Source organism: Microtus oregoni, unplaced genomic scaffold, assembly GCF_018167655.1.
Source record: "Microtus oregoni isolate MIOR12 unplaced genomic scaffold, Mior012 000062F_ref0000492, whole genome shotgun sequence".
In the NCBI taxonomy this organism is placed as follows: domain Eukaryota; kingdom Metazoa; phylum Chordata; class Mammalia; order Rodentia; family Cricetidae; genus Microtus; species Microtus oregoni.
This window is the reverse complement of record NW_024543872.1, coordinates 8637509-8659260: the sequence shown is the minus strand read 5'-3', so window position 1 is coordinate 8659260 and position 21752 is coordinate 8637509. Positions and strand designations below refer to the sequence as shown.

Genomic DNA, 21752 nt, shown 5'->3' with positions numbered 1-21752 from the left:
GTCTCACTGAGAGCGGCGTCAGTGCAGGCAGAGCCGTCAAGACGACCTTTCCCCCTGTTCCTTCAGGCGGCGCTCGTTGGAGGCACCACCATGATCATCGGCCATGTCCTTCCTGACAAGGAGACCTCCCTCGTGGAAGCCTATGAGAAGTGCAGGGGTCTCGCTGACCCCAAGGTCTGCTGTGACTATGCCCTCCATGTGGGGATCACCTGGTGGGCACCCAAGGTAACAGTGCTGATGGAACCCCCCACAAAGGAGGCACCAGTGGTCTGGTTCACAGAGGGGGTGTAACTGAGCTGGCTAGGGCCTGATGCTCTTCTGGGTGTGTGAACAGTGCCCCCACCACCACTCCCCAGTGTGCCAGACACGACATTTAGGAGCCCATAAAGATGGGGGGGGGGTGGAGGGGGACTGTCCTGCCGAACTTAAAGAACCCATTTTCCTGCCTTCGCAGCGAGCATCACACTGCAACAGAGTCCAAGGCCATGCTCCAAACTCAGGAGCATTGTCTCCTCGCAGTGGCTGCTGGGGCTCAGTATGTTCAGATGTGCGCACGCGGTCTCATGAACATCCAATGGGGAGGAATGCCTAATGGTCGGCTCAGGCACCGAGAGCCAGTGGTCGTCTCTGGCACAGAGAGCCATGTCCTGTGTGCACTGACTGGAACTTACAGCGCGCTGAACCGAGGCCTCTGAGACAGAATTAGTCTTGACCATTCTCAGCACTTGCTGGACCATCTCTTCACCGGGCCAGCACCTGCTGGTCCTCCTTGGCACTGACTTTGTGTTTTGCTCCCCAGGTGAAAGCAGAAATGGAGACACTAGTGAGGGAGAAGGGGGTCAACTCCTTCCAGATGTTCATGACCTACAAGGACCTGTACATGCTTCGAGACAGTGAGCTCTACCAAGTGTTTCATGCCTGCAGGGACTTTGGGGCGATCCCCCGAGTTCACGCTGAAAACGGAGAGCTCGTGGCTGAGGCAAGTCAGCAGTAGAGGCTATTGGGTGGGAGTGGGGCCAGTGGGCACAGTGTTCAGGGCACCCTGATCATTTGTCACTGTCCTTCAGGGTTCAATAAATCTAGTAGTTAAATGATGTGAGATGTGGACACCTGGGGTGCCAAATCTTGGTCTGAAATTCAAACTTTAAATATACATATATATGAAGATATATATGTTAAAATATATATTAAAATATCTCTTTATAGTCCAAGAGGTTTCCTAGTCTTAGGTAATAATTTAGTGTGAATGTTATGATATTTAAATTCCACTATAGCAAAATAATTTAGAACATCTCTTGGTAACATTTTTTGAGGTACAACGTGCAAAAATAAACAGCAACATTCCATTTTCCTAAACCTGTCCATCAAAAGTGTTACATCATAGAAGTCTGTTCTCTGGTTCTCCTAAGTCTTGGGGTGAAGCTGATCTTGAAGTCTCTGATACCAGAGACATGAGTTGAGATTTCCAGAGACAGCTTTTAAACTAAGTAATGGTGTTTGTCTTTGGTACCCCAGAGCTGTTGCTTAGCAACTGGGCTGTATTTTTAAGAATAAAAGGTATTGTCTAGTCATTAAGAAGTGAGAAGGGAATCAGGAGGAGTTTACTGCCTGAGGCCCCTGGATTTATTCTTTGGAAAATGTGCATTAGGGTAGGAAGACATGCCTGACATACTTTACTGTCCTTTGGGGTTTCTTGTATATCTGTAATTCAATTGTCTCTCTTGTGCTGTTATTCAGGGTGCTAAGGAGGCTCTAGATTTGGGTATCACGGGCCCAGAAGGAATCGAGATCAGTCGTCCAGAGGAGGTAGGAGAAAATTCCTGTGTCTATGGTCACCTTTTTTCATGTAGACTTTCTGTATTCATTAGCTTTCTGTCACTGAAAATAGCCTGAGAGAAAATTATTGTTGTTGTTATTATTATCATTTTATTTATTTATTTTGCACACACTCATGGTTTCAAAGAATTCAGTGGATGTTTCCACTTGGTCAGAATGTCATGGTGACAGGGATGTGTGGCAAAGGAGAGCTATTCCCTTGATGATCAACCAGCAAGCGGCCAGGGAACTACCAGGGAAGACCCATCCCTATGACCTCTGTCCTCCAGCTCAGCCTCACCTCATGTTTCTCGAAACACCACCACTATCTAGGGACCAAGAATTCATGTCAGGAGACCATGGGAAACCATAACATAGCAAGTTTGGAACCAGCTTGGGCTACATGAGACCCTCTAGCAGAATAAAGGAAAATAAAATTATATCATTTGCATAGGGGAAATATGTGTTACACCATTTTCCCCCATAGATGAAATTCCCATCTCGAAGCTTCCCAGGGAAAACCAATGTTGAGGCTACCTTGACCTTCCTTTGGAAAGGCAGGATAAACCCCATCATGCGCCAAATTCTCATCTTGAGGCTTTGTGGAAACCATTTCAGGGTCACTTTATCCAGAATTGAGTGCTGTGACAAAAGGGACAGAGCCTTCATGCGTTAGGAGAAAATTAAGGTCCAGGCTCTGCGTTCTGGAGATTCACTTCTGACTGAGGAGGACTTGGAGCCTTCCCACTAGAAACAAAGCTCATGCCCATCCATGGTCCCTCAGATTCTCCACTTCTCACCAGGGTGGGAAGGAAAGGCGATGTGTGCGCTCACTGGGAGTTAACTCTGATAGTCAGTGTCTGCTGCTGAGAGACCCTGCCCTAGCTGCTGGAACCACAGTTGATAATGCCTGCTTGTGCTAGTACCGTGTTCCCACAGGCTCACCCTTTGAAGCAGAAAACTACCTCTTTTTTCTTCAAAGCCCAAAACACAGAGTAATGGGAGGGTCATGTGGCATCTGTATTCCCAGCTCCAGCAAGGTTGAGGCAGAAAGGGCTCAGGTTCCAGGCGGACCTGGGCTACATAGCGAGAGCCTATCCCAATCAATCAATCAATCAGTCATAGCAGGGTAGGAGTTGAAGCTCCAGGAGACCCGATGTGTGATCCTACTATCACTCAAGAGCCAACGTAGCGTAGCTTATTCCTGCCTTTATCCTGTCCCTGTTGGCCACTGGTTTAAATGTAGGTCCTGCTTGGGCACCTCAGAATTTGTAGAGAAATAGGCACCAGGGCTGGGAATGCAGCTCATTGGTAGATGTTTGCCTGCCGTGCGTGAAGTCCTGGTACTTACCCAACTCCACGTGTAACACCTACAATTGAGAGGTGAAGTCAGGAGGATCAAGAAGTTCAAGGTCATCTTCTGCTATGTTGTGAACGTGAGGCTGGCATGGGTTCTGGGAGACTCAGAGCACTTGATTCACGGGGTAGATCTGGGATAAGGTTGGCGAGGGGCCAGCTCAGACTCAGGCTTGAGCTGCCTGTGCCGGGCAACAAGAGGAAGAGCAAGGTTGTAGTGATGAAAAATAAAAATAAAAGGGATGAACCTGGGTCTGTGCCGAGGCAGACTGGCCATCCAGAAAACATCTGACAGTTATCACTTTGTGTATGGGGGGAGGGGTGCCGCAGTACATTTGTGGCCGTTAGAGGCCAACTCTGTTGATCCCAAGCAACAATTTCATGTCACCTGGCTTGCCCAGCAAGCACCTTTCTAAGCCCTGAGTGGCTTCCACCAGGGTACACCTGGTATCCTAAATCCTGGGACTCTCTTTCCGTGGAAGTCCTAGTGGTTGGGGTCTGGTGCTCCTGCCAGAGTGTTGCCCCTATCCACAGCCAGTCCTTGTGGGTGCAGCCAGCCCCTCTGCTGTGTCAGCTGCTCCGGGCACTCTCCCTGCAGAGAGCTCTCAGGCAGGTGCAGCTGGCTTGAAGGGGGTGGTGAAGGCGGTTCCTTATTGTCCCTTGTTGTTAACAGCTGGAAGCTGAAGCCACTCACCGCGTCATCACCATTGCAAACAGGGTAAGTAGCCCCCCCATCCTCCACACTGGGGCCATGGTGTGAACCGCGTTCTTGTCTTGCCACAAGCGGCTCTCAGGACCGCAGCTGAATAGGTGGACATTAGTCTCCGAGTTCTGGTGTGCATCCTGCCCGCCCCAGCGCTCCGCCCCACCCCTTTGAGCTGATGAAGGGCTGAAGCTGCCGAAGCTGAGATTCATTGCTCGAGTATAAATGGCTTAGGCAGTTATCATTTAACCCTATGCTCCTGGGGCCTTTGTTTTCCCCACTGCTTTCCCGGGTTCGATTCAGGAAAAGCCCTTAACAAAGCACTGGCAGAGCGTGGTGGGAACCAGCTAGAGATGGTGCCAGAATCCCGAACCTTGCTCTTAACTATTAAATGTGGGCTTTTAACCACGTGCCCCATCATGCCCCCCCTCTGATCTCCTCCCTCATTATCTGAAATCGGGATGATGGCATCACTTACTCTGGAGAGTTCTTTGTGCCTAGGAAGGACCATCCTTTTCTGCAGGATGTTGCTAAAGGGTTTGATTTGCTCAGATAATCTGAACCACCGGCTCTAGAAGGTTAGATTTCCAGTGGTGTGGTTCCTGGATGGCAGAGTCAGCACCATGGGTCTGATTTACAGATTTAGATAAACAAGCTCTCGAGCTCCAGAGAGACCCAGCCAATCAGAAACTGGCATGCTGTGTTGAAAGTTTGTCTTCCCCCAACCTCATGATTCTAATGAGGGCTCCTGCTTGGGACCTTCCCCTCTGGCCAGGGCTACCCAGAAGGATGTAAATGCTGAAGTGTGGTCTTAGGATTGTATGGGAACAGGGAGGCTGTATATCACCAGCCTTAGGATTGATCAGCTCACACCAGGTATCTCAAAACCCCTGACTCCTAACTTGATAACCAGTAAAGGCACAGAATGGCATCTTGGAAGGTTTCCTCTTAGCTCCTGGACCTTGTTCTGTTGCCATGACAACAGTTATCTTACCAAATACTCCTGATGGACACCCAGTCCACAATAAGGAAGGGTCTGACCAACCATCAGTCCCTTGGTTCTTAGCGCAAGCGTGCCCAAAGAAATTAGGCCGTGGGCTATGTTTGCACAGTTCTGTAGAATAGCTGATGCATCTGACAGTCCAGATATTTACAAGACCAGTTAAGTCCAACCCAGACTCTGAGACTGGTTTTTCTCCCGAGTACATTCTGTCCGTCGATAAAGCAACCTTCAGACTGCCGGCATCGGAATGTCAGGTTTAGGATATGACTGTTTCTGGGTCATCGTGTTTGTGAACAGAAAAAAATGAAACAGGAAAAAAAATCATGAGATCAGAGAAAATCTGAGGTTTAGACTCATCCTCTGCCACCTGAGGTCACCCCCCGGGTTGGTGGTCCTCGATGCTGGCCTCCATCTGCAGCCTCTTGTGTACTCAGCTCACCAGCCCTGCATCCCAAGCGTAAACTACCATCTAGTCACGAGTAACGAGTGACACACAGGGATGCGTGTCGGTGCAGGACTGAGAGAAGGGTGGTCTGGGGGTGTGGCAGCTTTACAGGAGCAGGTAATGCTACTTCCTGCTGTCTCTTGCCTTTAGACTCACTGTCCCATCTACCTGGTCAATGTGTCCAGCATCTCAGCTGGTGATGTGATTGCGGCTGCTAAGATGCAAGGTAAGTCTTTGTACCTCCTGCCACGGGATCAGAGGACAGGGTTCCTCAGCTCACATTCTGCCAGGCTTGGCTGCTGAGACCAGGCTTAGCCTGCCCTACCCATTTCTTCATGATTGTCTGCCTCAGAGTGCCCTGAGCTAGCCTGGGCTCAGTACATGAGAACTTTCTCCTCTCGCGTGTTTGCCCAGCAGCTTTTCCAGAAATGTCTGTTACCTGGACCGGGTCAAGTAAAATTAAAGTCTTAAACTGAGTCATTAATTGATGTCTTTTTGGTCTGGTATATTGAATTAACAGTTAATTTGGCAACTAATAAAATGCTAGACCAATGCCAGTGGGCATGTCGGGAGTGGGGGCAGTGTAGGAGTTGAGAGTGGGGCCATGGTGGAAGTCACTGGTAAAATAACAGTGCGTGGGCCCAACTTCCCCTTCTCTCTCCCTTGAGCCCTGTGTCTGACCCTCTAGGGGCCTTAGTGTGACTCCTAGCGCAGACCCCTTGGTAGTACTGAAGCTGTGGCCTGGAGCACTGGTAAGGGGTCCTAGTAACAGGAGAAACAAAGCTAAGCTAGACCCTGTGAGTGTAAGCCAGAGGCGTGGGTGCCACAGCCTTCATTGTGATATCTGGACCCCCACACTCTGCCTGTTCTTCAGCTGAGGGCCCCTGAGGGATTCTGGCTGGACTGTTGGCCCAGCCTGCTCTTCTGACTGCCTGACTTCTGAGTCTGCTGTGGATTCCACCCCAGCTGCTTCCAGAGCTGTCACATCCCCTGCCTGCCCAGAGAACAGCCTGGACTGCCCACTAGGCCTGGCAGTACATGCATGTCCCACTGTCCCCCTACCTCACTCCCCCACAGCTATGTGTACACAGCCAGGCCATACTAGACTTCTCGAAATTCTCCTCTATGCTGCCGGCCTCCGGATCCATGTCCCTCGGGCCTGAGGAAACGGGGGCAAGCCTTTTCCTATTTGCTGTTAGCTTCTTCACCTGTGTAGTGCAATGTGCTGTCCAACCACCTCGTGATGCTTTCCACTCTCCTTCCAGGGAAAGTGGTGCTGGCTGAGACCACCAACGCGCATGCCACACTCACAGGCTTGCACTACTACCACCAGGACTGGTCCCATGCGGCTGCCTACGTCACAGTGCCTCCTCTGAGACTGGACACCAACACCTCCACCTACCTCATGAGCCTGCTGGCCAAGTAAGGCATTGGAGACAACAGCAGTCCACACAGGGGGCTATAGGTCTTTAAGGTGATGTCCTCCAACACTAGAAACCAAACATGGCCTGCATTTGGTTCCATAGGGCCCTCGGGGTGATTTTGCTTGAACCTCTTCCTCCAGAGCCCAGCTGTCCCTTGCTATCCTGTTGAGCGTCTCTGACAACTTCATTTGGAGTGAGAGCATTGACCAGCATTTTAGAGGCCATTGAAACCTCATCCTGAAGCCCAGTGGGGAGTTGGGACATAGGACCTCTTTTCATATGTGTGGTCCTCTCTTTTCCTGACCGCATTCGTTACTGAGGGAGCAACTTTTAAGAGAAGAAGGCTTATTTTAACTCTTTCCCAGAGCTAGGTCCTCTATGAAGGCTTGGGAGCAGGCTGCGGGGACTCCATACCTAAGTGGATCAAGAGACAGAGCAGAGAATTGCAGATAGCTACCTGGATTTCTTTCCTTTTACTCAGCCCAGACCCTCAGCCCTTGGGATGGTACAGCCTGTTTTCTTCCTCCCTCAGTTAGTCCTTTCTAGAAAAGCCCTCGTCCGCACACCCAAAGGTGTACTACCTCCCTAACACCCTGGCAGCTCTTAATTCAGTCCAGTTGGCGTGGAAATAAGCCATACTTACCTTCACCTCTCCCTGTTGTTGCCTCAGTTTCTCTCCTATGTGTTCCTTCCTCCTCCTGTGCATTCCTTCCCACCTCTCTCCATCCCTGTTACACCTCTACCAACCTCCATTCTAAATCCCTTCCCTATCTAATGCTCAACCCCAACCTGAAGAAAAGAGTCCAAGGAACATTCTGGACTTGGCAAGGCACAATCATGAAAATGTTGGTTTTGTTTCCGGGACAGCTTACAGCTTCTTTTGTCCTCTGCTAGTGACATTCTGGGAAGAGATATTACCTTCTCTTACCTTTGGCTATTAAAGTCATGTCTACCTTAAAGTCGGCTCCTTGACCAACTCCCCTAGCTCTCTGTTCATACTGGGGCAGATGGAGGAGGAAGAAAGATGGGACTATCTTCTCCATGCCCAGGCATGGTTTTTAGTCACCTTCCAGCGCCAGCAAGGGCCCTCATGAGGTCACTTACCCCAGGCCACTTTCTACAGTAGTCATGGGGCTTAACTATCCCTTGGTGGGAGAGCAGGCTAGACCACCCGTGTCTCACCCAGAGCTTGGCTGTAGGCTAACCTAATAGGTCAGTGTACCAAAGAACCTCTCAGCCCCTGGAAGAGAAGTCTGCCTTCTGGTCCTGATGCTAAGTTTGGGCTTCTGGAGAGGGCAAGAGGCACACATAACTGAACTATACTAGTCAAGGTGTGGTCTTGTCCATCACTGACCCGTCTTAGTGTAGCTCCAATCTCTCTTTAAAGATAGTCTGGTAGGTTGTCAGATCTGGGTGAAATCTCTTTGCAGAGACAAGTTTTTCCGCTTCCTCACCAAGCTTCCGTCTCTTCTCTCAACATGAAGGTTTCTGTTGAAACTGCTTTCCTGGGGTCATTGTTCAAGAGTCTGACAGCCAAGTGGAGGTGCCCAAGTGACCCAGTAAATAAAGTGGAGAGCCACTGTAGAAGGCATCTGGTGGCAACTTTGGGGCTCTGAATGCATGCATGCACAGATGGTGCACCCACATACACGCAAATATGCACAACACTCATATATACGTATTAAAAAAACACTATAATAAAGACTTGGTTCAACGTCAGAGAGTCCTTTGAAATGTTCCACTTGCTATAAGCAAATTTGCCAAAGGAACAAAAGCACAGTAAACGTCCAGTCCGTCCATACTCAAATAGACAGGAATAGGAAGCATTGGTCATTGAATAATTTTTCATAAAGCCTGTTTTCCATTTACTTTAATTATTTAAATTCTCATGTAAGAATTATGATTTCATATGGTAGAGAAATAGTTCTAGTTCCTTTTTAATCAGTGCACATTGTAAATGTGTGCTATTTTATAGGATTCAGGGTAAAATTTTAACTATTCATAAGAATTTATGATTACTATAATTTTCTCCTATAACATGTTACTGGTCTAATTCATGCAGTGCAGAATGCTGGCTGGAAACCCAGGCGTCAGTTCCCTTTTTCAAGTCTAGTTTCCTGAGCAAGTGAGATACCTCAGCCGGTGAAAGGCCATTGCCACCAAACCTGACAACTTGAGTTTAATTCCCAGAACCCATGTGTTAGAAGGAAAATTGTCCTTTGTTCTCCATGCTCATGCAGTGGTAAACATGTGTGCATGCATGTGTGTGCGTGTGTGCGCACACACACACACAAATAAATAGGTAAGTAAGAAATAAATAAATTATAATTTTACCATCATTCATTCACACTTGCTGAGTGGTACCTGCTTCTGACGAAGATAGGTATTCAGTTAAAGGTGGAAGTTGAGCCTGAGTTTCAGGGTTCCTGACCTGTAATGTGTTATTCTGTGTTGGTCTCTCCCCTGGGCTAAGCCTCATCTGGATATCTGGGGGTCTCTGAGAAGAGAGTAAACCCTGAGACATCCTCATTTCTCATGGCTTCTGTAGGTGCAGATGGTGTGGGGAGCCTCGGGGGTTCTAGAACACTCCTGCTCTCCGGAAGTCTCTTCCTGTCTCTGGAACCCTGACTGAGGTCAGCCCTCTTACCCAAAGAGCTTAGTCATCTTGCTGTGGACTTGCCAGGAACATTATAGTCTTTGGCAAGAGCCTTAACTGATGGGCCTGCCAGCTCCCGGGAGAGACAGCCCTCCATGTAGCCTGACTGGCAACTGTCCGGTAGCCTCAAAATCTGCCCCCATACCCCATCACACCCTGCTCTGTGTCCAGAGCCCCTTCAGAGTGGGTGTCCCCTGTAGCTCATGTACTTATCTACAGAGAATGTGAGAGCCTTGGGGTCTCTACTGGGCACTCCCAGCAATGTCCCTGGTTCCGCATGATCTCCTTGCTGCAGCCAGGGCCTTCCTAGGGTTGCTTTGCCTTAGTGGCAGAAGCATTTTCATACCTGAGGCTTCTAGTCTAGAAATCTCCCTCTTTGGCGGACAGTATGCTGCAGCATGCCACCCTCACCTCCCTTCCCAGTTCTATATCTGCCTGAGGTCCTGGTTGAGCCTTAGGTACTCATAGCCCTCACCGTGTGAAGACTTTGTCATGGATGACATTGATGACAATGTCTTCAGCTTCTAGATGGGTGGCTTGTTAAGTCTTGGCACCCTTTCTCCTGAATGCTTTGACTCCCAGTCACTTAGCAAGGTTAGCACTGAACTTGGAAAAGCTTTGTCAAACACCTGTTGTGTGTGTCTTGCCGGGACAGTGTGGGGCAGGCGAGCTGGTGAGAACAAGCTGCCACGTGAGTCCTGAATATGAAGCCCACCTCTGCCATCTCACCCCAGCTAAGCCCTAAATGGTGGGCAAGTTGTTCTCCACCTGTTATTTTACCAGTCACCAACCCAAGGGTTGGAGTCTCCTGGAACATGCCCTGTGCATATGCCAATTCTGTGGATAGATAAACTGTTCATTTAAAGGAAAGAAACAAACCGTTAGAGGAGTAAGTAAGCAGCAGGGTCATTCTCTGGGTTCCCAAGCCCAGGCTTTCCCCCTCAGCTTGTTCCCCACCCACTGGGAGATCGGCCTCCTGTCCCCTCACTTGTCACTTCTCCCTCTCTCCAGTGACACTCTGAACATTGTGGCATCAGATCACCGGCCATTCACCACGAAGCAGAAAGCCATGGGCAAGGAAGACTTCACCAAGATCCCACATGGTGTGAGCGGCGTGCAGGATCGAATGAGCGTGATCTGGGAAAGAGGCGTGGTAGGTGTGATCAGGGAAAGGGACGTGGTAGGTGTCTGCAGCCTTGCCCACACTGAAGATCCCAGCGAAGCCCACTCATCAGGGTGTGTTAGTCAGGGTCCTCTAGAGGAACAGTACTGATAGAACATAAAGGGGATCTCTAAGAGTGGCTTGCAGGCTGGTCCGACAATGACTGTCCCCAACAGAAAGCCCAGGAATCCAATAGTCATTCATCCATGGGGCTGGATGTCTCAGCTGGTCCCTGGTATATGTTGGAATCCCAGCGAAGCAGACTCTAATATCAGTGAAGGACTGTCTCAGCAGCAGTATGTATGAACTTGCCAATAGGAGTCAGGATGAGCAGGCAAAGAGAAAAAAGCTCCCTTCTTCCATGTCCGTGTGTGTGTGTGTGTGTGTGTGTGTGTGTGTGTGTGTGTGTGTGCTTTTAGAAGGTGTGGCCCAGATTTAAGGTGGGCCTTCTAACCTCAAATGATCCAATCAAGAATAATCCCTCACAGTCATGCCTAGCTGCCTGAGTTTCAGCTAATTCCAGTCAAGCTGACCACCAAGAATAGCCTTCGCAGGAGAGCTGACCCAGTCACGGCTCCTGTGGTACCCAGTAGCAAGGCAAGAGGTTGGTAGTATCCGTAGATGGCGGAGGTCAGGCTTAGCTAGCACAGCACCAGCTCACACATGCGAGGGGCGGAAAGGCTCTCCCCATTACATCAGAAAGTGGTAGGTAGGACCTGTTAAGGAAACGTGACAGTTTAGAGGAGTATGGGAGGAAATCCATGCAGTTGGAACTTTAGCATTTTGGTTTACTTCTTCCTACTTCAGCACATGTACTGGATTTTTCCTGTTGGTTTCTGAGGCAGGATCTCACTGTGTAGACAGATTTGGCCTTGACTGTTTGGAGGTCTTCCTGCCTCATCCTCCCAAGTGGCAGGATTTTAGACGTAAGCCACGGTGCCTAGCTAGATTCATTATTTTAGTAACTGGATTCATTTTTTCCCCCTACATATTTTAAGTCCTTTTGAGTGTCTTCCTAGAACTCTACAAAGCTGTGGGCTTTTTAAAAAGGTGGAATTTGGTACTTGTGATCTAACTTAGCTCTTCATACACACTAGGCTGGAGTTCCACCGCTGCCTACATCGCAAGGCTCAAAACGTCTTTTTTAAATTGCTATGTAATGCTCCTTTCAATGGAAATGCTGTATTTAATTCTTCTTTGTTTTCACACTTCAAATGCCACTATGGAGCAGTCCTTGCTTATGAATGTGACCATTTCCAATTACTTCCTTAGGAGAGATTTCTAGAAGGGGATTTTTGGGCCAAGAGATATAAATATGAAGTTCTGGGTCTATTTTGTCTAACTGAATTTCAGAAAGATAGGGGCTGGGATTTCATCTGAATACCACCTATTCTGCCCATGGAGAGTAAGTAGTTTTTGGTCTTGGTCTGTCATTGTTACTCTCAACACTCAGTATACGCTCAAAGAGATTTGAAGTCCTAAAAACAGCCTCCTGCTCAGGGCAGGGCTGAGACTTAGCTCCGGGCATTGTCCCTGGAGGAGAGAGACGCGGCTATCTGCGGCAGAGCAGGCAGCTCTTTCAGAACCCAGAATACACTTCAGCCTCTCCCAGCCATCTCCAGTTTCAGGTGGTCCACAGTCCACAAAACAGTGGGAAATTCTAAAAATAACTCATAGTTTGCAGAAGTTTTTTGTTTGAGACAGGGTTTCACACTGTACCCCAGGATGGTCTGGAACTCATTTTGTAATCCAGACTGGCCTTAAACTCACAAGAGTCCTACCTTAGCTTTCCCAGAACTAAAATTACTGACATGAGCTACCACATCCCATACTGTAAGTATTAAATAATTTTTGTTACAGTATATTGTTAAATTATTCTATTAGTTTTTGTTAGCTTCCTGCGGTGCCTAACTTTTGAGTTAACTTGGTTGTAGGTGAGCATGTATATGAAGTAAACCTACTCTGAATCGGGCTCAGTTCTCTGTAGTTTCAGGCGCCCTATGTGGGCCTTGGGACAATACCAGCAAACAAGGAGACATAAGCTTTTGCACACGAAGGGAAGCTCCTTAGTCATCCCAAGTGGGCACATGTGTGGACCTTATCTAGGGGGTGCATTTGCTCCAGGCAGGCAGCCTTTGGCACAAGTCACCAGCATGGCTGAGTGAGGGATGAAGGGGCAAGCAGGGTCTCAAGCTCTGCCCAGTGCCTCGTATTGGGACCGTGCCTATAGCACTGTTTGCCTGAGGACCACATCTGTGGCCCTCTGAACTAAAAGACCACAGGCTGGTTAGCAAGTGCCTGGGGAGGAAGCCATACGTCCAGATCCAGGCTGATCTGACACATTTACCACATTCCAGGTTGGAGGAAAGATGGATGAGAACCGCTTCGTAGCTGTCACCAGTTCCAATGCAGCCAAGATTCTCAACCTGTATCCTCGCAAGGGCCGCATCATCCCTGGAGCCGATGCCGACGTGGTGGTGTGGGACCCAGAAGCCACAAAGTAAAGCTTGCCGCTAGTCTCCTGGGCCTGGGGGGACTTTATTCCAGAACGGCAAAGGCGAATGACCTTTGCAGCATTTCCAGGGTAGAGGAATATGACGGTGACTTGCCTCCCATGTGACTGTCCGCCTCCCTTGCTCATGTATACCCATTCCTTTGTACACCCATGTTCAGTGTCTCTGTCCCTGCTTCTAAGGGACCAGACAGATGGGAAAAACACACACTAGTTTTTGGGGTTTTTTTTGGAGACGGGATTTTTCTGTGTAGCTTTGGAGCCTGCCCTGAAACTCATTCTGTAGACCAGACAGGCCTCAAGCTCACAGAGATCCACCTGTCTCTGCCTCCTAAGTGCTGGGATTAGAGGTGTGCGCCGCCACTGACCGGCTTACACTTCTTATGTACAAAAGCCTTAATTTTTTTTGCATTAATTCTCTAAAGGCTCTGTGTCCAAATATGTCTCCATTCTTAGATGCTAGGGGTAAAGATTTCAACACAAGAATTGTGAGGGGAGGGCTGGAGAGATGGCTCAGAGGTTAAGAGCACTGACTGTTCTTCCAGAGGTCCTGAGTTCAATTCCCAGCAATCGCATGGTGGCTCACAACCCTCTGTAATGGGATCTGGTGCCCTCTTCTGGCCTGCAGGCACACATGTAGACAGAACACTGTATACATAATAAAGAAAGAAAGAATTGCGAGGGGTGGAATTAAGCCCCATCAGACAGCTCTGGGTACCATTCCTTCCTACCGGGCAGCATCTCGTGGCATCAAGCTGTACTCTCTTTACCGGTACTCAGATCTTGTTCCCCCCTCATCTCCCACCAGGACCATCTCAGCCAGCACCCAGGTGCAGGGTGGAGACTTCAATTTGTATGAGAACATGCGCTGCCATGGCGTGCCGCTGGTCACCATCAGCCGGGGACGCGTCGTGTATGAGAATGGTGTCTTCATGTGCGCAGAGGGCACTGGCAAGTTCTGTCCCCTGCGGTCTTTCCCAGACATTGTCTATAAGAAGCTGGTGCAGAGAGAGAAGGTAAGATGGGGTGGGACGAGGTCAAGGCCCCTGTTGGGGAACATGTTCACTTTTCTCCATTAACTCTCAGATGCTGTCGTGTTCTAGGTTACTTCTGCATCAGTGTGACCCGAATGCCTTAAGAGAGGAAAGGGTTAACTAAGCTCATGATTTCAGAAGCTTTAATGTGACCTGGTACAGGTTCATGATAATGGGAGTGTGTGAAACGGTGGTTTTCAACCTGTGGGCCGCGACCCCCACAGGGGCCATGTATCAGATACTGACATTACAATTCATAACAGTAGAAAAATTACAGTTATGAAGTAGCAATTAAATAATTTTGTAGTTGGAAGTCACACCACAACATAAGGAACTGTATTAAAGGGTCACAGCAATTGGCTTTTGGGAACCTGCTCCCCATGCTGGATTACCTTATCCAGCCTTGACACAGGGGAGGAGCTCAGTCCTGCCTCCCCTTGAGTGTCTGAGGGGAGGCCTGCCCCTTTCTGAAGTGGAGATGGAGGAGGAGGGGAAGGAGAGGAGAATAGGTGGAAAGAGGATGGGAGACTGAAGTCAGTATGTTAAATAAATGAAAATGTTATTTAAATAAAATATTAAAAAATGTAAAAAGGGGTCGCAGCATTAGGCAGGCTGGGAACCACTGGTGCAGTGGCTGATGGTTCGTGTGCAGCAGGCAGGGAAGAAGCCGGAAGTCAGAACCAGAGGCCGGCTGGTAGCCTTCAGAGTGACCCCAGTGACCTGCTTCTGTCAACCAAGTCCCGTCTCCTAGAGAATTCCATTCAGACAAGCCCTAACACAGCATTTCCTCTGGATGCTGTCTGTCACCATCTGTCCAGGACCCTATGTGGCAGAGACAAAAGGGATAGTGGAGTTGGAAAATTCTGGTTTCCACGTCCCATTTTGCATAGATCTATTATTTTATTACTATTATTAATGTGTGGTTTGTATGTGTATATATGTATACACAGGTGAGGAGGGGTACCCATGGACTCCAGAGGACTCAGATGCCCCTAGAGCTAGAGTTGCTGGTGATTATGAGAACTGAACTCAGGGCCTCTGCAGGAGCAGCACACACTTTAAACCTCTGAGCCACCTCTGCAGTCTCAGTAGACAAAATGTAAATGGGCAAGCAGAGAGGGAGGGAGGCTGGTGGGTGTGTCTGTGGCCAGTGAGCTCCTCCCATACACAGGCGGATTACTCTGTTCCTGGCCCCTCTTGCTAATGCCCAGGATGCCTTTGCAAGCACAGAAATCCCCTGTGCCTGTCGTTTCTCTCAATTAGACTGGGCAGGCAGCATGCAAAAGCGCAATTGAGGCTCCCTCCCAAAGGATACAGTGCTCCCATCTCTGCTGCTATTGCTGCTGCTCCCTTGGCCACCTGCATGTCCTCCAACACACTTCCTCCCTGTCACCGTGGTACTTTTAATATAGTGAGTCACCATCACGGACCTAGGCCAGAACAGCTCTAAGTGACAGAGCGGAGGCCGGAGCCTTGGTGGCCTTATTTGTGCAGTACAGCTCCTAACCCTTTATTTAGTATTGCTTCCGGCAATATCCCATGGCTACACCAACTCTATCTAGCCCGAGTTTTCTCTGGGTTGTCAGACCATGCTGAAAGGTCTTCCTGTTGGGAGCGTGGCCTTGTCAGGACACTGCCAGGATGTTCACGGTGGAGGAGTTCCTCAGCTGTGTCTCTGGAAAACTCCCCTGGAAGGATCCTACCCAAGCAGAGGGCAGAGACTGAGGCACTTTCTTCACATGCACATTTATGCGTGCATGCTTACACTCATCCTACGTAGAAGCTAGGAAAGCATTACTTCAGCACTTGGAACTACAGAAACTAGAAGCCTGTCGCCCGTGCCTCTTGGGTCCTGTGGGTCCTAGCAGGTGTTGGTGGAGGAGGTTGCAGCTGTGTGCTTGGCCTTGACGTTCCTGTCTTTTCTCTTCACCAGACCTTAAAAGTGAGGGCAGTGGACCGCACTCCCTACCTAGGGGACGTCGCTATTGTTGTCCACCCTGGGAAAAAAGAGATGGGAACGCCACTGGCGGACACTCCCACAAGGCCAGTCACCAGGCACGGGGGCATGCGGGACCTTCATGAATCCAGCTTCAGCCTTTCCGGTAAGGACGAGGATGTGAAAGGTGCTGGCAGGTGCAGGCAGGCAGGAGAGAGGCCTGGGCAGTAAACTGCAGCCTGTAGGTCCTTTGTAGAACCATGAGGACAGGGGCTGTCCCCAGGTGCTCAGCTTTGTGCTCTTAGAAGAGCAGCTTATGCCAGGAACCTGTGGTTCCCACAGGAGGTGCTAGTGGCCTGTGGGGAGGTGACCTCCAAAAACACACTCTCAAAAGGCAACTCACTGCCACAAACAGTGGGACATGAATGCTAGGTGCTGTTTCTTGTGCACTGTCCGAACACACTGAAGCTTTGTCAGTGTGGGATGTGTGGCTTCTCAGGATCTCCCAAGCACACCACAGCCTACAACAACTGACCCCACATGAAGTGGTAAGACCCTGAGCCTCTGGGGCCTCACTGGTCGGTTGCTTCTTCTGCCCCAGTCCAAGAGCCATGACTGGACAGTGGTTCCTTCGGACAAAGTAGACATCAAGTTGCCTGTCATCTCTCTTCCAGCCCCAAGTCTTAATCTGTTGGAGGTGGGGATCACAGAATAGTGCCCCACTGTGATCTCTGGGGCCCTAGACCCGTCTTTCTGAGTCTTAGATTTCCAGAGGCAGGGCCTTGGAGTATGGGTCATTCATTTTCCAAAATAGTTACCAGTTTCCTGTTTCAGTGTCTGTCTATTCATTGAGTGTAACTGGAGGTTTCTCTCCTGCCCGCCAGTTCCCGGATAAGCACTCAGAGGCTTCGTATTAATTACAAACTGTTTGACTTATTAGCTCAAGCTTGTTATTAACTAGATCTTACGGCTTAAATGAACCCATTTCTATTATTCTACATTTTACCACGAGGCTTATGACTTCTTAACCTCACATCTTGCTTCTCCTGCGGCTGCTGGCGTCTCCCTGACTCCGCCCTTCTCCCTGTATCTGTTTAGATTCCCCACCCCCTTGGCTCTGTTCTGCCTGGCTATTGGCCAAATCAGCGTCTTTATTAACCAATGGAAATATAACATATAGAGGGGAATCCCACATCAACCGAGACCTGTGTGTGAAGGTCTGTGTGACCACTGGCTGATCCCTTGGTCTAACAGCACAAATATTGCTGTCCATGTGAGTGAGTGGAGAAGCTCCTAAAGTAGCTCCGAGTCAGGAAAACCTGGGTTCACACCCTACTGCTGTAAAATGTGATACCCTGAGCCCGAGGTTTCTCATCCAGATAATGGAATAGTCATGGGGGTTAAATGACTGAATACCTGGGACTTGGGGAGTGGCTCCATCAGTAAAGCATTTGCCTTGCAAGCGCGAGGACCTGAGTTCAATTCCAAGAAACCATGTTGAAAAGGCAGGCACGGGGCTGGAGAGATAGCTCAGCAGTTAGGAGCGGGTACTGCTCATCCAGCGGACCTGTGTTGAGTTCCCAGTTTCCCAGCACTCAACTACCAGCAAATTCCAGCTCCAGGGAAATCCAACACCTCCTCAGGCACATGCACATACCAATACACAGCCCCAGACCTGCCCTAAAAGAGGTGGACAGCATTCCCTTGAGGGGCGGGAGAGGTCTGAGCCTCGTGGTGACAGGGAGCCTGCTAACCCAGAGAGCTTCTACGTGGTTGACTTTTCCGGCTTCTTTCCCCCCCGCAGGTTCTCAGATCGATGATCACGTTCCAAAGCGGGCCTCAGCTCGAATCCTTGCGCCCCCTGGAGGCAGGTCGAGCGGTATTTGGTAAAGGCTCTGACCAGCCCCCTCAAGTGAGGATGCTCCACCGCCACCACCCGCCTGCACACCTTCCGGCCACAGCTGCAGGGGGTGGGAGAGGCTGGGCAGGGCAGTGCTCTGCTGGTGGGGGCTCCAGGAAGCAGAGAGCCCTCCCCTTGTCTGAACGTGTTTCACGGGGCTTTGACCCACCCCTAACAAGGCACTTTGAGCTGTCCCTCCTGCTCTGCTCCCTCCTTCCTTCCTCGGCCCTGGGGTTTCTCTGGGCCCCAGCGGCCACACTATGCACAGCACCCAAATGCATAGCGCCTGGCCCCGCCCCTCCTCTCGCGACAACCACCAGTGCAGGCTCTGGGAAGGCCCGGACTTGAGTGCCCTGCCCTGCTGCCCACCCAGACAGGCGTCCAGAGCACTTTAGCAGATGTGTGTTATAAGTAAGGGCCTTCCCCCCTCATCCCTTAGGTACTATGGTGACATTTCCCAAGTCAGACAGGTGTTAGCTTCTCAGCCATGCCCGAGATGTCCCATCTTTACTGACTCACCCCTGTGTAGGTACAGTCAGGACACCCTGGTTGTGGCTGTGGTTGGGACACCCTGTGCCCTTTGCCGGCCTCTTTCCACTCCCTACCCACACCCTCTGGGAGCCCCAGACCCCAGATGGGTAGCTGGATGGGCATGGGGCTGGTGCCAGGCGCGTGTAAATGGTTTTGTTTTGCACGTTTGGTTTGCGCAGTGGTTTGGTTTGACTTGTTTGTGCACCCTGTGGACAATAACGGTGCTTCGTGTCACTAGCGTAGCATAGAATCGGGAGTAGATTTGGTTCTTAGGAGATGCTGCAGTCACCACCAACCAGACAGTCCAGGGCAGCGGTGGGGACAGGCTGTCCCCCAGCCCCTTTCCCCCAACCCAGGGTCCTGCTACAAGAAGCAACCCTAGACCATGCCTCCCCTGTCCCACACCCCTACCTCTTACCACCCCCATCTTACTTTTTCTACATTCAAATGTCCTGGATGCTAACCTTGGAAACCTTCAAGCAACAAGGCAGCCCCTCTCTCGTCGATTCTCCTGGTCACTCCCAGCACTAACCCCCATGTCCATATCCTCACACCCCTACACATCTTCCTATAAGTTGCCCCTGCTGGACAAGGCCTCGCTACTCCTCCTGTGTGACTAGCAAGAGGCCTCATGCCTGCTGAGAGAGGGGGAGTAGGAGAGGGTTGGCCAGCCAGCCACCAGGGTGTGTGTGGCGGGGGGGCTTCACCATGCAAGCCCTAGCCTGGAGAATCGGCTCCACTGCCCAAGTGCTGTGGGGTCCTGCACTCAACACCCCGCTCTTGTTGGCTGCTGGTTAGGCCCGCCCTGCCTCAGAAACTCTTTGGGGGTTCTCATAGGTGGCTACCCAATCTGAGAAGTGACCCGCCCTGTTTGCCATTGATAGGCCTCATCATCCCTCCCTCCCCCTCCTTGGGAAACGATCTCACTTTGGCTTGAACTCCCCAAACCTGCCAGAGGCCTCAGAGATCTTGGTACTCATCCCTGCAGTTTGTACTGCTTTGGGTCCACCAAAGCACTTCCACGCATCTGCTCTCGCTCCTCCTTATGGTGGGATGCTTACCACTCTCCCCCGTCTTACAGATTTAAAAAAAAAAATAACCTGAGGCCCCAAAAGTTAAGGCTGGCTGGCTCCAGAAGTGTCCATGACTGACCTTATGGCCTTAGCTGGTCTAACCTAGATGTGGAAAGCGGCTGTGGACTGATACCAGGCCCCCCAGGAGTTCCACCAGATAGAACGAATGCTTTCTCCCTGGGGAGAAAAACGCATTCTGCCTTGCTTTGCACACGTCGATCTTCATTATCTTTATTGTGAGCAGACTACTGTATACTCTCGGTTTGAGCCTGGACTAGAAAAGTGTTGGGAACTTGTATGTGGCTTTAGTTGCATCCTCATCTTCATTGTCCTCATTTTGGAGCTGAAATCATAACCCGGAGAGCTGAGGAAGCCATGGGAACAGTAGGCAATGACGCTGGAAAAGCCTCATGGGTAGCAAAAGCAGTGATACTGATCCCTGGTACAGTCCTAGCCTCTCCTCCTTTTTCTCCTTCTCTTCCTTCCTCTGCCTCCTGCTCCTCCTCCTCTTCTTTTTGAGACAAAGTCTTGCCTATGTAGCTTGGCCTTGAACTCAGAGCATCCTGCCTCAGTTTCCCAAGCACTGGAATTCCAGGCACGAGCTTCCACACCTAGCTATATATCATCTTTGTCTATTTTTGCCCTTGCTTGGTCATGGGCCTTGGGCAGATGCCAAAGATCCGAGGGATGGTAGGACCAGCGAGGCAGGGCACCTTGCTTGGGCCAGGAAAGCTTTACCTGAGTGCCTCCACCTGAGAAGTGCATGACCTGGCGTGGTGAGAGAGTACGTGTTCAAGGGGCCGCTGTAGGCCTTCCACTTCATCCACCCCCACCCTTGAGTACACCCAAATCCACCCTTCCATAGACTGTGCTCACCCAGGAGCTTCTGGGTGTGAATCAGGAGGCTCGAGGAGCCAAACAAACCATCACACACACCCACCCCCGTGTCCATTCCCTGCCCCCATCAGAGCTCCAGCCAGCCCCATCCCAGGCCCAGTGGCTGCTGGCTGGAACGAAAAGGGTCTCTGGTTGCACCGAATGCAGCTCTCAAACTGGTCTTGTACTTGCTGAATAAATACTGTTGTTCTTGCCTTAGCTGCTCTCTAGGTTTGTGGGGTTAACGCACCCAAAAATTGTGCTACTGTGTGTGTGTGTGCGTGTGTGTAGTGCTAGGAGCTCACAGTAGGCCTCTTGTCAAGCCAATGCCGTGATAAGGGCATCTCTTATACTGACCCAGAAACCACAGAACCACATGGAAGCCAAACCCCCTCCAGCTGCTGAGGCAGCAAGCACACAGCCTGGGGTCAGAATGGAGCTGTCAGTAGCACCCCAGCACCCAAGGGACTTCCTCACTCCTCTGTAATGTCATGGTGCTAAGATCGTGTCAATCCCACGATGACACATAGTCCAATGCTTTGGCCACCGTTTGAGGCAAAAACCAAACAGCCCAACACGTTGTGTTCTGGTGCAGGTTTGTATTAAACTGTAGCTACTTCTCACTCGGCCTCTGTTGTGTTTATTCAAGAAGTGGCCTGGCAGAAAGCCACCTCTACAGCGGTTATGTGGTGCTTCCATTGCTAGGAGAACAGCTTTGCTCCATCACTCTGATCCAGTGGCAGCTCACTGGGAGGTCCGGGCAAGGTCTGGAAACGTAAAAATAAAAAGTTTAAAAATAAACATTTGTTTTTAAGGGTCATCCCTCTCCCAAGAGCCCAGGATTTCTGATGGTGCAAAAGCAAACATTCGACCAGATTTCCTGGGACGGTTGGCACGTTATCTGAACTAAGAAAAAAAAATTAAGGAGATATTAGAAACAGAAAGAAGGGATCTAGACGCCCCCACCCAACAGATGACACTTGTTCTCCTGGCTACCATTTGGAAGCCTACAACCCCATTCCGTTCAGCAGGAGCAGATGGACTGTATTCCCATAAAGACATGACAAAGTCATCCCAAGGCCCCAATGTGTGTTTGAAGGGCCTTTGCCTGCTTACTAGCTTTCTAGACCCGACCCTCCCCACCTTTGAGTCTGGCCTCTGGGCCCTCCAAACTGCTTGGGTGTTGGGAGGACTCCTCTGATTAAACCCACACTGAAATGAGTGGCTATCATTGCAGTACTTGGACTGTTGAGGCGGGTGGATCATGAGTGTGAGGCCAGCCTGGGTCACACATAAGCAGATCCAGTCTCAAAGAGTGGGTGTACC

At 50.2% G+C, this 21752-nt stretch overlaps 1 protein-coding gene across 1 annotated transcript in view; it reads left to right on the top strand.

Moving 5' to 3' along the window:
- LOC121439756 (dihydropyrimidinase-related protein 5) overlaps window positions 1–20407 on the top strand; it is an 81682-nt gene extending 61275 nt beyond the window's left edge. Inside the window, exons 3-13 of the mRNA XM_041640374.1 lie at window positions 67–225; window positions 800–979; window positions 1738–1806; window positions 3845–3889; window positions 5473–5548; window positions 6588–6744; window positions 10414–10555; window positions 12922–13064; window positions 13885–14092; window positions 16044–16212; window positions 17851–20407. Coding sequence (XP_041496308.1) covers window positions 67–225; window positions 800–979; window positions 1738–1806; window positions 3845–3889; window positions 5473–5548; window positions 6588–6744; window positions 10414–10555; window positions 12922–13064; window positions 13885–14092; window positions 16044–16212; window positions 17851–17936 — 1434 coding nt within the window. The 3' untranslated portion in view covers window positions 17937–20407. The remainder of the gene's footprint in view (window positions 1–66; window positions 226–799; window positions 980–1737; window positions 1807–3844; window positions 3890–5472; window positions 5549–6587; window positions 6745–10413; window positions 10556–12921; window positions 13065–13884; window positions 14093–16043; window positions 16213–17850) is intronic.
- Window positions 20408–21752: the final 1345 nt, after the last annotated feature.